At 54.9% G+C, this 15,547-nt stretch overlaps 1 protein-coding gene across 1 annotated transcript; it reads right to left on the bottom strand.

Annotated features, from left to right (window-relative positions):
- Positions 1-254: 254 nt before the first annotated feature.
- On the bottom strand, positions 255-5,420 carry MEX3A (mex-3 RNA binding family member A; the record flags this gene model as incomplete). The annotated part of the gene is made up of 2 exons (XM_082674374.1): positions 255-1,363; positions 4,967-5,420. 2 exons carry the CDS (start codon positions 5,418-5,420, stop codon positions 255-257), a joined length of 1,563 nt encoding a protein of 520 aa, XP_082530500.1.
- Between the last annotated feature and the right edge of the window lie 10,127 nt (positions 5,421-15,547).

The following is a 15,547-nucleotide window of genomic DNA, read 5'->3' as shown; positions in this document are numbered from 1 at the left end:
GTTGAGGTATCAGAGTTGTAACTCTAGTAAAATTTCCGGCCTGGCCCCCTCCCAACCTTTCCAGGACAGGGTGACCAGAGGCTCTGAAAGTGGTCCACCCTTCAACCACCATCGCCTCCCCTCCCCCCTCCCCAGAGAGCGAGTATCTCTAAGCACCTTGCCCCTCAAATCACTGATTTCCAAAAGGCCCTAGTGGAACACAGCTCCAAGAAGGGCCCCTGGGAGGTGGCCCCAGGAGGCAAGGGGCAGGGGGCTTAGGAAAATATTCGGATGGCTTGCGTGGCTGTGATGTGGCAGACGGGACACTCCGGGTCCGTCCTCTCGCAGATGCGTACTGCACACTCCATGCAGAAGAGGTTGTGTCCGCAGGGCACGAGTGCGGCAGTCACCTCACTCTCGAAGCACACCATGCAATCCCGCCCGCCGCCGGGGCTCCGCAGGCCGCCCCCACCAAGTTTAGAGAAGCCCTGGAGCGGCTCTCCCGGCGGGCGTCTCGGGAGTCCTGCCAGCTCAGGCCCCGCAGAGGCGGCAGGAGAGCGGTGCGCGCCCGGGGGCCCGGCGCGGGCCTTGGCGGAAGAGGAGGAGGAGGAAGAGGCGGAAGAGAAGAGCACCGAGGTGGGCGTGGCGTTCTCCTGGCCCGCCCAGAGAGGGGGGCTAGTCTCCGCCACCCCGTAATACACGTCCTGCTTGCCCACGCCGTAGCCGGGAAACAGGTACCCGCCGTAGCCAAAGTCCCCTCCCTGCTCGCCCAGGCGCGGGGCCTCAAAACCAGAGTCCACTCCACACTCGCCGATGCAGCCCAGACTGTTCTGCCTGAAGGTGGAGAGGGGCTTGCAGCCAGGCGGGTGCACCCGCCAGGCCTCGGAGTAGCGGCTATCAAGCGCGGCGTCGGGGCTCCCAGCCAGGAAGTCGTTTTCATTGTTGTACTCGAGGATCTTGCCCGTGCGGACCGCGATGTGCGTCTCGATCTCCTCGCGCGCACGCTCCACGTTGCCCGGAGCACCGGTGATCTCGAACACCGGGTCTCGGTCCCGGCTTGGCGTGATAATGTACGTGTTGGTCTGCTGCTGGATGCGTTTGATGGTTGCCCCCTTGGGGCCCACCACCAGCCCCACCACGCGGTAGGGCACCCGCACACGAATAGTCACTTGGCCGGGCAGAGCAGGCGCCACGCCAAAGGCGGCGCCCGACTTGTTGCGGGAGGCCCGGATCATGGAGAAGTGCTCAGCTGCTGAGATGATTTCGCGTCGGGCTGTGGCCACGTCCTCCCGCCGCCCGGTCACCATGAACACTGGCTCCTCGCCTCGCACCGGCGTCTTGATGTAGGTGTTGGTCTTGGCCCTCAGAGCCTTAATCTTGCAGCCTGGGATAGGTTGGGAAGGGAAGAGAGAGAAAGAAACTCACCGGGCAAGAAGGTTTGTGCTGAGTCCAACAAGCTCCTGCTCCTGCTCAGATACTCAGCCCCCCAGGAGCCTCTGTCTACCCTTTGAACCCCGCCCCCCCCAATCCACCCTAACCGGAACAATTCACTCATCGTATCTTAAATCTACCCAACGTCTCTATCAACCACAGATCGTCAAATGTCCCAACATTCCCTTGAATTCCATTCAGGACCTCCAAATTCACGCACTCTTTGAAATCCTGAAAAAATCACTGACCCTCCAGACGAGGTGCTAACCTCAAACCTACTCACTAACTCCTCTCCAACCACGAGCCGTTCCCACAATTTCTCTACTGATTTCTGGCTACTCAAACTTCCAAATCACTTAATCACCCCACCCTGCCCTGCAACTGCAATCTCCGATCTGTCACTGATCTTGATCTTTCCTCAGAACTGCAATGGACCCAGCAACCCACAATCTACTCCTTACTTGATCTCCATGCCTTAAAAGTGTCCTCCAGTCTACTCTGGGACCACTGACCCCCAGCTGCTCCCATGCCTTCCACCATGAGTGTCTCTCAGTGGGTCCCAAATTCGTAGCAAGTTTTCAGCAACTAGTGGAGTGTGGGAGACTGGGAAGGATCTGAGAATCAGAGTTTCAAGAGGGAAAGGAGGATAATGATGTGTGGTGCCTGACCCCATGGACACTCCTGCCACCCTGTCCCCTGGGGGCAGGAGAGCCAAGATGGGCTGGGAGCTGAGTAGGGTGGGGAAGAAGGTGTTCTGGACCTGTACTCTTGCTTTGAAGGAGTGGGTTCAAGGTAGGAGGTTGGGGAGAGAGGCAGAAAGAGAAATGAGAAAGGCCCAGACAAAGAGAGACAAAGAGGGAGAAGGGGAAAGAGAAAAGTGAGGGAGGCTGGGGTGGCCACACTGCAGTTTAAAGGTGGCAGACCTTGATGGCTGACTGAACAAGCCTCTCTCCTCCTCTCCCACTTCCCTCTCCCTGCCCCTAGCTTCACACAGAACCTCAGAGACTCACATGCTTTCTCGAAGCACACATGCTACGTGTGTGAGTTTGCGCGTGCGCACACACACACGGACCTAGGAGCCGTGATGCAGTGTGCCTTTATCTAAGTGATACTTGTGGTGCAAACCTAATGTACACTTTCACATACCCCTCTCTCCCATACACACAGATTCCCTGCGTTTCAACCTTTCATCCGTCCCACTCTTCCATCCCCATCATTCCCAGCACACAAGCAGCACATTCCTATACACACCTGCCCACAACTTTGCTCCCCATTCACATTTAGACACGTTCACACCCCTCTCCAGATACACATTCACCATTCCCTTCCTCGCTCCCCAACCAACGCCAGTGGTCCTAGTTTTCCGATTCTGCCCCAACCCTCCAACCACAGGCCTGGGGTGAGCTCATCTTTTTTTCCCTCTCCTTCCTCCACTCCAGATGGCTTCTTCTCCAGATTGGCATGTGGGAGGAGAGAGTGGGTTGGGGGCAGCTCTCCTCACCTTCAAGAGACCTCAGGAAGGAGAATTTGCTCCTCCCTTTTTGTCTTCAGACCTCTTGGCAGCTGAGAAGTCCTACCTGTTGTCCAGCCCACATCCTTGCTGCTCCAATGTCAGTAAATGACTGCTCTATTTGTGAGGCATGGAGGGTTAAGGAACAGTGAAGCCCCTTCTCCTACAACTTCTAATCGCACGGCATCTGATAGGCATCGGGGTTCTGGCTCTAAGTTTTGAGCCCATAAACTTACGCGAGAGCTAGGTGCCTTTAGGGACTGGAGTTAGGGTGAGGAGGACAGGCCGGGTATAAAACTAAGGAGAAAAGCTAGAGGCCTGGAGGTGCAGAACTGGTGGTGGACCTCGTCCTGGGTTTCGCAACCCTGAAGAAGCATCTCTTGAAGGGAAGCCCCAGTTGGCTTCACCTTCCTAGAGGTCAAATAGAGGAGCACTGACACTGCAGCAGGAGGAGGGAGGTTAGACAAGAGAAAGGACTTCCATTTACTAAAGGAATGAGGGAGAGGCCTATCTTCTCTGAATAGGAGAAATCCCCCTACTTTTATGAGAGACAGGCCCATCTGATGCGGAGGCAGAAGAGGAAAGAATGACTCTATGAAATTCCGGGGCCTCCCAAGACCACCCCCGCACCCAAGAAAAGATATCAGTGTCCCCACCCAATTCCAGGGCTCTGGGTCCCTAGTTTCTGGCAACAAGAGGAAATTCAACTTTTAAAACCAGAAATCTCAAGAGATGGAGTGCCCAGGAGGATGAGGGCTATGCCTGGGAGTGGCATCTTCCCCTCCTCCATTCTGGATCTCCCTGCAAAATCCCCCCAACCCCCCACACTTCTGGTAGATGAGGTGAGATGTGGAGTAGGGGCCCTCCTGGCTTGCCTCCCCTCTTCCCCGGCCAGCAGCCGGCCTCCTCCCTCACTCCCAGCCGGAATGCAGCTCCTCTATTGTTCCCCACTGTGGGACAGCTCCTCCCCTGCTCCTCCCCCACCCCACACCTCCCCAGCCCAGCCCCCTTGCAATTTCCAAATCCCACCCCCCAACTCCCCTTTGGGAAACTGGGAGAGGGAAGGGTCCCCAGGATCCCGTCTGCTCAATCTGGACCCTCACCAACACTCCCACCCCCACCCGCCCAGGGATGCTGGAGCGGAGGAGGGTGTGGTATCAGACATACTACACTGGATTAATTCTACACCCACACCCCCCTACCCCCAACAACACACCCAGACACATGCCCTCCACCAAATCTCCAGGTGAAGGTTTCTTACCCCCCAGCATGCCCTCACCCACTCCGTCCTACTCTCTCACTACCAGAGAACCCTCTCCAGGCCTCTGGCCCCTGGCCGTGGCCAGCCCAGAACAAAAGCCTGAGAGGGAGGAGGAGAGGTCCACACCAGGACGTGGCACTTCATTGGAGGCGCCCCTTCCAAAACCCCACAGACCATTCAACTTTGGTGTGTGGGTGACCACAGCACTCCCTCCTCCCAGCAGCCCCCCTTTCCCACCTCACCCCCAGGCTGGGACCCTCCCATGAGCCACACCCCCTTCCATTCCTACACTCAGCCCAACAAAGAGATAGATACTCAGTCTAGCTTCCCAGGCCAGGTCTCCCCCAAAGTCTGTAACTCCAGGCGGCTGGGGGTCCCAGGGGTGCCCCTCCCCAAAACCACTAGCAAATGCCGGAGTTGGGGCTTCTGAGTAACTCTTTGCTCATTCCACCAGTTTTTCTGTCTACGAGTGGACACCCCCTCCGGACAGCCTCCCCGGATTGGAAGACCGATCCCCCTCCCTTTTCCCTCTCTCCACGAGAGGATATTTCTTTGTCTAAGGGCAGAGCCCTGGGGGAGGAAGGATCTGGAGAACAGTCCCAACTGGGGGGGTGGGGGTAGCAGGGAACTTTGTGGCACTTGGAAATCAGGGTAGGGGGCGGGTCCCCCTTTGTGGGGAAGGGACAGAGCCAGAGGCGGGCAAGAAGGGAGGAAATGAACTTTCCGTGGTAGGGATGGGGTGCCCCCCACTCCAATCCCTCTCCGCGGTCCCGGCGCCCGCTTACCTTGCCTGCCCACGATCTCGGCCACGTGCTCGGAGGTGGGCACGGGTACACACTCGGTGGTGTTGCTGCTGCCCTTCAGGCGCAGCTCGGCCTCTTTGTAGAGAGCGCAGAGCTTGGCGTCGCTGGCCCCTTTGGGGGCGGTGGGGGGTTGGGGCGTCTGCGCCGCGGGGGCCGCCGTCGGGGCGGCCGGGGGCGCCGCGGGCGGCGGCGGCGGGGCCGGCTGCGGGGGGGCGGCCGGCTGCGCGGGGGCGCCGCCCCCCCCACCTCCCCCGTCCTCGCCCGCCGTGGGGGCGGGGGGCTCCCCCAAACCCAGGAGGCAGAGTTGATCGAGAGCCAGCTGAAGGGCGCGCTCGTCTTCCAGCAGCCCTCGGTCCTTAGCGCTTCCCCCGAAACATCCTAGTTCTCCAAAGCCCCCATTTCTTTCCATTATTCCAGATACCACTAGACTAGGCATGGCGAAACAAAAGCTGGGGGAGAGAGAGAGAGGGAGAGAGAGAGAGAGAGAGAGAGGTGGTGGAAGGGAAAAGAGGAGAGAGGAGGGGAGGGGAGAGGAGAGGAGGGGGGTGTGTGGGGAGGGGGGAACAAAGAACTGGGGAGGGGGGAAGAAAGCGAGATAGAAAGATAGACCCTCCCCCTAAGCCCCCCTCCCCAAACACCCTGTAACCCGACTCCCCTCGCCCCAGCCCCCACGGTGGGGGTGGGGGGAAAAAGAAGCAAAGCCAAGAAAGCAGATCTCCTCTCCTCTCCGGGGGTGACGGGGGGCGGGGGGCTGCGGGATTTCTGCCCCCACCCCTCCCGCCTCGGTCCCGGGAGTCTCTAGACCCCACCGTCCAGACGCCCCCCTTAGGCTCCCGCACCGAGTCCCAGTCCAGGAGCGGCGCTCAGTGGCCCCCAATAGAGCCCAGCCCCTTCCAGCGCTCAAACTCTTTTGTTTTAAATGAACTGGATGGAGCAGCATGGAACTGACGGGAGGGGGGCGCGCCGGGGGCGCCCGGGGCATGCCGGGAGTTGTAGTTTCCCGCCCTCGGGGGCGCGGGGACGAATTCCTTGACCCGAGGAAGATATGGATGTGCCTTCGGTCTTTACTCGCGGCTGGGAGGCGAAGCTGGGGGTGGGATGGAAGTCAAGGTCCCTCATTTTTCCAAGAGGCGGGCACCGGGAGAGGAGTCAGTGTACAGAAACGGAACGTGTTGAAAAAGGCTAATGGAATGTGCCCCCCTCCCAAGACGGGCTCCTTCCCGATCCGGGCAGGTCTTTGGTCCCTCTTTCTTATGGTAATGAGGGGGGGCGAGAGGGCGGGGAGCGGTCCCGGCTGGGTCACTGCGGCTTTCTGTCGCTCGCTCTCTCTCTCGCTCTCGCTCTCTCTCCCCTCTTCCCCCTCCCTGCCGCGCTCCCTCTCCGCTCTCAGCTCCCCCCTCCCGCTCTCCCAGAGTCGATCCCGGCTCTGGGCCGCGGGGAGAGGTTCTCCGCAGAGCAGACAAAGCCCGCAGCCGCGATGCGGGGAGAACACGGCTGGGCGCGCTGGGGGGGCCGGGATGGGGTGCCGGCTTGGAGGGTGGGACCCCTTGGTAAAAGACGGGGTCCCCTCATCTCCAAGCGGCAAGCCATCCCCCCTCGTCCTCTCCCGCTCCCCCAGTCTCGGAGATCTGAGAGGCACCGACTGGGAGGTGAGTTAGTTAACATCCTTCTGATCAGTAGAGGGGAGCTGGGAGGGCTGTGGAGAGATGAAGTGAGGAGGATGAAGGGGTGGAGGGAGAGGAGAGAAGTCTTAAAGGCATGATGTGACTTAACAGTTTCGGGTGAGAGCCAGGAGCTTTGGGTGCGACAGAAGGAGGAAAGAGAGACTGGATGGAATGGAAACCCAGACTTCTTCAGGCCTGGGCCATATATGTAGCTTGCGGGTGATCTGTTCTTTAGCCTTCACCATCATCCCACCTCTCCCCCATTGAAACCCATTAATTCAGCTCCTTTGACTCTGGAAATTTGGTGAAAGTAAAAATCAGTTTTTAAGGCATGAATCGGACAGTTGGGCACTTTTAGGGGAGTTTGTGGAAGTTGGAGTGTAATGCAATCTTTTCTCCCCTTACCCCATTAGCTTCAACATTTCTTTTGTTACCCTTTTTATGCCTGGGTCTTTCCCAGTAGGAGAAGGGATGGCACTGCAGCTTGAGGGCTTGAGGTCAGACTTTTAAGAACTTCCCAAAAGTTTTATAAGAATGGGTGGGTGAGCTACAGTGGTAAGGTGTCCTTTTCTGGAGTGCCTTGGAAACCAAAAATCTGAACTAGTTTGTGAGGTAAAGTCCTGCTTGGAGGCAGGGGAACAGAGGAGATGACCTCATAGACCAGGCACTGTGAGGCCGTGAGGGCTGAGCTGCAAGCCCAGTTCCCTAAATTGATTCTTGGAGAGAGTAAATTTGCACACCAATGGGAGGGTGGGAGCCAGCGTGGAGGATCACCGGAGGGGTTGGGGGTTGGCACACTGCGGGGCTCTTGCTTCTTTGCCTGGCAGAAGATGCAGGGAAGGGGAGCCATGACTGAGAAACCCCGGAAGCCCCGGGAATTGGAGAAGGGGTGCCCTCTGGATCGAGGATTTAACATAAAGTTAACAACAGACCTTCTTGGATTGGGTGCTCCCGCCTCTAAGCAAGAGTGGGCGAGGAAGAATTGGAGAGACATAGCCCTGTGGGAGTGGCTGTTTCCTGCTCTTGTCCCCTCTCCTTCTGCCCCAGGAACTTGGATTGGGGGAACCAGGCTTGGATTGGGGGAACCAGGGAAAGCGTCCTACTCTGTGGACCAGGTGACTGTTTTTCACATGAACAGAAATCGCACACGGTTGCATAGGACTGATTGTGTGCCAGGCCTTTCTGTCACCAGCCGGTCTGCGCCTTCCTGTCCCCTCTGAAATGAGATTCCCCCTAGACACTCACTCCTGAATTTGCCCTGCTTCCCACTTTCCTACCCACTAAGCTAATTAAAGCAGGAGGTTAATGACCAAAGAAGCCTTGGGGGTTTGGCCAGGGAGGAAAACAAAGGACAGAAACAAGTGTGTGCGAGTGGGGAGGGGACAGCTGCTGAATGGGAAGGGACAGACTAAGGGGCAGGGTAGGGGAAGGGGCAGTCCCTGCTGGACCCCCGCTCACTGATCCAACAAGGACTAATCAGCCCCCCTGGGTGTGTTCATGTACCATGGGTCCACCCTCAGGCTCCCACTGACTCCAAATAGCCAAGGTGAGAGAGGCAAACGTGAACCTGGCACCTGGAGGGCAGGACGTGTGTGTGAGTGCACTTAGGTCTGGGGCTTGGCTGTGCACATAGAGGCATGTGCCTGCAGATTGTGCGGGGTACATCCACCCACAGGGGGCCTGCCAGAGTGCCCAGTGGCAGCAGAGCCTGGCGATGGGCACCTTGAGGAGCCAGGTTCTCAGGAGGTTTTTTTTTTTTTTTTGGCTGTAGGATCTTAGTTCCCTGGCCAGGGATTGAACCCATGCCCTTGGCAGTGAAAGCTCGAGTCCTAACCACTGGACTGCCAGGGAATTCCCTCGGGAGGGGTTTTGATGAGTCCTTCCCTCACTCCCAGAGGCTGGTGCCCTCCTTTGTTCAGGGGACTCCCCTCCTCCACTGACATTTGTGTTGGCCAAGCTGAGTTTCTGTCCAGGGGCCCTCCTTTTCCTCTCTCCCCCGCCTGCCCATTCTAGAATTAGGCCCATGAGGGCTAAAGGCCTTACTTAAACAATTTTGCTTGGAACTAGGTAGCTATGCCCGCCCCACCCCAGCCCTCACTCTGCCCATGACCAGCAAGGTGTGTAGGTGGCATATCTCTCCCCTTCAGGACCTTGGAGGACAGGACTGTGTGTCTCATCTTTTTTTTTTTTTTTTTTTGCGGTACGCGGGCCTCTCACCGTTGTGGCCTCTCCCGTTGTGGAGCATAGGCTCCGGACACACAGGCTCAGTGGCCATGGCTCACGGGCCCAGCTGCTCCGCGGCATGTGGGATCTTCCCGGACCAGGGCACGAACCTGTGTCCCCTGCATCGGCAGGCGGACTCTCAACCACTGCGCCACCAGGGAAGCCCTGTGTGTCTCATCTTTGTCATTGTCTCCTACCTTGGTCCCCCAGTACCTAGCACACGGCCCTGCCCAGAGCAGAAGCTCAGTAAGGGTGTAGTGAGTGTAACTGCGCATTCCAAGCTTCGTGATGTAGGAGGAAGGAGCAGACCTCTGGAGCCAAACATGCTGGGTGTTAATTCTGCCCCTTGAGCAGTCAATTACTGCTGAGCCTGGATTTCCTCATCTCTCAAATGGAAATAATAAGCCAAGTTCCTAGCACAGTGCCTGGCTCATTTAACGTGTTCAATCAATGTTAGTTTGGGGGCCCTGTTTGCTCTCCCCTGGCAATTGACTTTACCTAGACTGTGGTCTTCATTAATTAATTTTAATTCATTCATTCAGCTAACTACTTCCTATTGAGCTCTTAGGATGTGCCAGGCACTGGAGGAGGTCCTGACCCACTGTGAGTCATTTGAAGATAGTTCTAGATCTAGACTTGCAGAAATAAGATCATCCCAAACAAACAGCAGATAAATCCAAAAATAATTCCTGTTGAGCACTGGAGTGCAGGTGAACTCTATATGTCTCTAGCACACACACAGCCTCAGGCCTGAGGAACAAAGGACCCTGTGGAGTCGTTGAGTTGGCTGTATGAGCCTGTGTGTCTATGTGCAGGTGTATCTGTGTGTGTGTGTGTGTGTGTGTACACAGGTCTGGCTGCAAGGCAGGAAAGGTGACCCAGTTGAGAGTGGGATGGCCCAGAACTCGAGTGGAGGCTGAAAGACAGGAGTGGGATGGGTGATCCAGACTGTGCTTATCTGTGTGTGGAGCTGTGTCCCTTTTCTTCTTCCAGCAAACCTGGGCACCTATTATTGCTGTCGTACCAAGGGATGGGGCACAAACCTAACACCTGCCCCTCCTCTGCCCTATTCTCAGAGCCCCCAGGGAGGGAGGCAGACACAGGAGGCTACCATCAAGGTTGCCCTAGCAAGCTGGCTGGCCCTTATAGAGGTTATCTCATCCATCTCCCTACTCCTCTCGGGATGCCTTCTCCATCTGTCTTAATCAGCTAGGCCTCCTGTCCTGTACTTTATGGGGTTTATGTTTTCTTTTCTCAATACCCCTCCCTATGGGAAGTCTACCTTGTGATCTAAACACCATTCGTCCTGCTGAGAGCGCAGCCAGTTTTCTCTCTGTTGCTGGAATACACTCAACTCATTAATTTCTTTCCTTCTTTCTTCCTTGCTTCCTTCCATCCTTCCCTCCTTTCTTTCTTTCTTTCTTTCTTCCTCTCTTTCTTTCTTTCTTTCTCTCCCTCTCTCTCTCTCCCTTTCCCTTTCTTTCTTTCTTTCTTTCTTTCTTTCTTTCTTTCTTTCTTTCTTTCTTTCTTTCTTTCTTTCTTTCTTTCTTTCTTTCTTTCTTTCTCTCCCTCTCTCCCTTTCTTTCTTTCTTTTCTTTCTTTCTTTCTTTCCAGCCACACCACACGGCTTGTAGGATCTTAGTTCCCCGACCAGGGGTTGAACCCAGGCCATTGGCAGTGAGGCAGTGAGAACACAGAGTTAACCATTGGACCACCAGGGAATTCCCCTCAACTCATTAATTTCAATCAGTGAGAATGTATTGGGTAAAATTCTCTAGGACACACAAAAGAAGTAACAGACTTGATCTCTGCCCTCAGCAAGACACAGAAACTAGCCTACATGACCCAGAGAACATGGACAAACAGGATTAAATGTGAGGGCAAAACAGTCTTTGGTACTTGGAGGGCTACAGAGATTGGAGAAGAGAGGAGGTCTCTCTGGGTTCTTCCACTGTTGTGGGCCCAATCTCCAAGGGCTTTGGACCTGGACAGACAAACACCTCTCTGCTCCTCCCCTGGGACCACTCCAGCACTCCCCCTAGCAGGTCCCTTGCACTCTCTGATTTCCCTAGGGAGAGCAGCTCCGAGGGGCTGGGGCAGAACTAGGGTCCCCCAGGACAGCTGGCTGGCAGGGCCCCTCTGGGATTCAGGGCCGGACCCAGGTGTCCGGGAGGCAGGTGATACCAGAGCTGTGACAGTTGGTCCCCAGATTCCTCACCCAGTGGCGCCAGCTCTGGTTTCGGGCTGAGGCAAGGGAGGGGGAGGGGCACCTGGTGCCAGGCAGGCCTGGGTGTTCTCTTGGGGCAGGGAGAAGGAGGCAGTAAACATGCCCTTGCTAGGTTGTTGGGGAGGGATTTTTCCAGTGCCCTCTCTGTGCCAGGCACTGTACTGGATACTAACAGGGGATACTGAAGCATAAGACACAATCTGGCACAGGTGAATTAATGGATATAAAAGACTGTATAGAATGTCATAGGTGGACTAGAAACTAAATGAATGAATAAATAGATTCACCAGTTATCTAATGACCTTGTTTTACAGAGAGGAAGATTGAGGCCCAGAGAACTCAGGTCCTATGACTCTCTTGTGCCTTTTGTTCCATCATGCTTCCTTTTTCAGGAAAGGGAAGAGGAAGTTAGAGAGAGAGGGGTGGGAAGAGGGACTTTCCAATTCCTGAGTTTCCTTATTTCCAGGATCTCTTCTTGGTGTTTACAGACTTGATCTCATTTAATCCTCTTACAACTCTGTGAGGCTGGCATTGCCATCTCTGCTTAACCTCAGGGACCTAAGGCTCAGAGAGGTTAAGTAACTTGCTCAGGTCACACAGCTGGTAAATGGACACTCCAGTGTTCAAAGGCAGATCTGTCTGACTCCGGAGCCTAGGACCCCAGAAGTGAACAGTGATACCCAGTGAGTGGTCTGGAGGCCGAGGAGAGAGTGATCACTGAAGTTGGACCAGGAGAGGCTTCCTGGATCTGGAGTCCCTGAAGGATGAGTGAGGTTCGTGCAAAGGGAGAGGACTGGAGATTGATGTCAGAGGTGCCCAGGAGGCTTGCTGTTTGGGAAAGTGGCCTGCTTGCCTGGATCCTGAGAAGCTCCAGGGACAGGTGGAGGTAAAGCACCTTTGAACTTTGGCCACGAGGTGGCGCTGCAGGCCAGTTACTGGGAGCTACTCCAGCGTGGGCTTGCACACTAGGACCCAGAGGTTTCTTCCCTGCCAGTTAGGGATCCACGCCCAGTCCTGCCTCCTCAAGTGTCATCTCAAGCTTCCACCTTTCCCTTTTCTGGAGGGGCATCCACCAAGTGGGAGACAAGGAGGCTACCAGTCTATTCCTGACTAAGGACAAAAACCCAGGTGGCCGTGACCTGGGCATCCCCATGGTCTGACCAGCTCTGCAGGTCATCCTGAGCCCCCCTCCAGCTGCTTAAGACTGGTTAATGTCCAGTTGCCCTCCTGAGTCCCTGGCAGACACTGATCGGGGCCAGGCTAACCAAACAGACATTTGAGTACAACCGACCTGGGTCTGAAGCAGAATAATAATAAAACCTACCTAATAAGGAGTTAAAAAGTTTTCATCCAATAAACACATATTGAACACTTGCTGTGTCAGGCACTGTTCCAGGCATTGGAGATATATCATTGAACATGACAAAGTCCTTACTCTCATGGACCTGATATTCTGTGGGGGAGGGGAGACAGAGTAAACAAGTAGATCATGTAATTTATGGTAGTGGTAATCGCTGTGAGGAAAAACAAAGCAGGATTTGGGGGTAGAAAGGTGTGAGATGGTTAATTTAGAAAGAATGGTCATGTTGTGAGAATTTAACTGGACATATATAAAGCACAGTGCCTGGCATTGAGTTAGCAATTGTTACGATTATTTTGTTCCCTTTGCTTCTGCCCTTCTCCATCCCCATGTTCCCCTTCCTCTGTCTCACATTCTCCCTGCCTTTTCCCAGTAGTCCCCCCAGGGAAAACAGGTGCTGGCTTGGAACCAGGAGTCCTGAGTTTTTAGTCCTGGCTCTGCCACAACAGTCCAAACTGGCTTTCCCCTCCCCTGCTTCTGGTAAATGACATCACCCTCCACCTGGTTGCTCAAGCCAGAAATCTGGAGCTATCTGTCATCCCTGCCTTTTCCCTAACTTCCTCCCATCTAGTCCATCAACCAATTCTGTCAACTACACCTCAAAACATTTCTCAAATCCATCAACTTCCCACCTCCACTGCTACTCTCCTGATCCAAGCCATCATCCTCTCCTGCCTGCAATAGTCTCTAGCTGGTCTCTCTCCTCCATTCTAGTCTCCCCTGCCCCCTCCAATCCATTCTCCACATGGTGGCCAGAGAGATAATTTTTAAAAACCAAATATGATCATGAAACTCTCCTTCTTAAAACACTGTATTGGCCCCCCATTGTCATTAGATCCAAAACCAAACTCCTTAGTGTGATTTAGAATATCCTTCACATTCTGGCCCTTGCCCAGCAGTCAGCTGATCCTGCCCTCCCTCTCACCCTCCACTCCAGCTACATGAGCCCTCTTTCAGGGCTTAGAGCACACCATGTTCTGCCCATCATCCAGCTTTGGCCTACGCTGTCCCATCTGCTGTTCCCTCACCCTTCACCTGGCTCATGCTGGTTCCTCTTGTGGGACTCAAATTCCATGTCACTTTCCCTGGGAAATGTCTCCCGGTCATTTTTGGAGATCTCTTAACCATTCCGCACACTATATTGTAACTGTCCGTTTACACTTCTGTCTCCCCAAGTACCTGGGAGCCCCTTGAGGACGGGGACCGGCTCTAGTCCACTCCTGTATTCCCAGCATCTGTGCCGGCACACAGTAGGTGCCCTATGTTTGCTGCTTGGAAGCTGCGTGCGCGCGCTCATCCATACTTCCCTCTTGAACAGCCTCTTCCCTTGACCCCCACACCCCACCATACCTCCCACCCTCCACACCCAGCTGCATCTCTCTCCTCCCCTCCCAAGCGCCACCCCTGGGCCCTCACAGCCATCCCTTGTCTGATCTCCAGAGGGGTGCCGTTTGCATGATGCTTGGCATATACCTTCACTGGGTTGGAACCAGGAGTCCTCCTCTCGCCAATGCCTAGTCCGGAACACATTCACAGCAGGAACTCCATAATGGTGCTGATTCACTGGTGTGACTTCTGACTGATGGCTCAGAAGGGATCTCTAAGCATGTAAACCCCTCCCCTCAGTCACTGCTGGTAAAAGGAGTCTTGGACCCAGTAGGCCCTTGAGAGTGAAAAGAAGTACACATAGATCATGTGCTCCTGCCAGGTCCTCTCATCCCCCTACGCCTTTGCAGGTGCTATTCTCTCTGCCTCCAACACTCTCTCCCCCATCATCTTGTCTATCTCCCACTCATCCTTCCCACTCACTCCTGAGCTCAGGAGTCATGTCCTCTGAGAGGCCTTCCTGACCGTGCTCATGGACTTCAGTGCTCCTCCTGAGTCTGCTGCGGCCCACAGTGCCGTCACAGCCAGTGTACATGTTCTGTATGCTACTCCAGACTTCAAGCTCCCCCAGGACAAGGGACATGTCTTGCCAAAGCCTAGCGGAGGGGGCACTCAATACAAATTTATTAAGTGAATGATTAATTGAATGAGTAAGAGGAAGAAAATTACTGTGTGATACTGAGTAAGTCACTCCCCATCTTTGGGCCTCAGTTTCCTCTTCTGTGGAGTAGGGACAGGAGACGGTAGAACAGAGGTGTGCTTGCACATATTTAATAACGGGGTGGGGTGGGGGGGAAGTCCTGGTTTGTGACAGTTGTCGATTTCCAAGGTGTAAATTCTCTCACCATGGCTGATTTCAATGTGAACAATGGGTTCTTACCAGCAGGCTTAAGCTCCCTCCAGCTCAGGACTACAGATGGGGTGGCTTGGGCCAGAGGGACTTCAAGGCACTTTCTCATTCCAACATCCTTGCACAAGGCCCCTTCTCCAGAGCCTGAGGGAGGTCAGGCTGTTTCCCAGTTGTACTTATACCCAGGCTGCCAGTTATACCCTTATTGCCAGTTTTCTAGAGGCACATCCATGCCCATTCCGGGTGGGTAACTATACATGTCTCTCCCAGGCAGCCTTCCCAGACTGCTCCAGGCCTGTTGGTTGGCCCAAGCCCTGACATCAGACCTGTGCAGAGGGGTCACCTACCCTGCTCTCCCGGTGTTTCTGGGTCCCACCTTCCCACACTGATGGGCTCCCTTAGAGAAGGGGCTGAGTCCAGTCTCAGTTTTTATCTTGCTGAACCTCTGACCTCTGACCCTGCTGGCCCCTCCTTCCTTCTCTATACCCTTTATTTCCTCCCCAGCTTTTCTCCTACCTCCCTGGGTGCTCCTTTTCAGTTTCCTTCGCCCGTCTCTCCCCCTGTTTCCACAGGGCCAGTGATTTCCAGGCCTGTAGTTTCCTCCACCTGGAACACACTTTCTTCTCCCTTTCTGCCCAGCTATTCAAGCGAGAGCCCGTAGTGTCCTCCACACCTGGGCTACAGGTGGGCAGGTGACCTATTACTGGTGAGCTCTATGCAAATTAACTACTGTTACTGAATTTGTTTTCCCCATCTATAAAATGAAGATAAGGGTAGCAATTACCTCATGGGATTGTTATGTGATAGTGGCAAGAGGCATGTAAAGTACTAACATAGCGTCTAGTACACAGAA

Source organism: Grampus griseus, assembly GCF_964374135.1.
Source record: "Grampus griseus genome assembly, chromosome: 1".
In the NCBI taxonomy this organism is placed as follows: Eukaryota; Metazoa; Chordata; class Mammalia; order Artiodactyla; family Delphinidae; genus Grampus; species Grampus griseus.
Note: the sequence above shows the minus strand (reverse complement) of the source record. Positions and strands in the feature narration are given on the sequence as shown.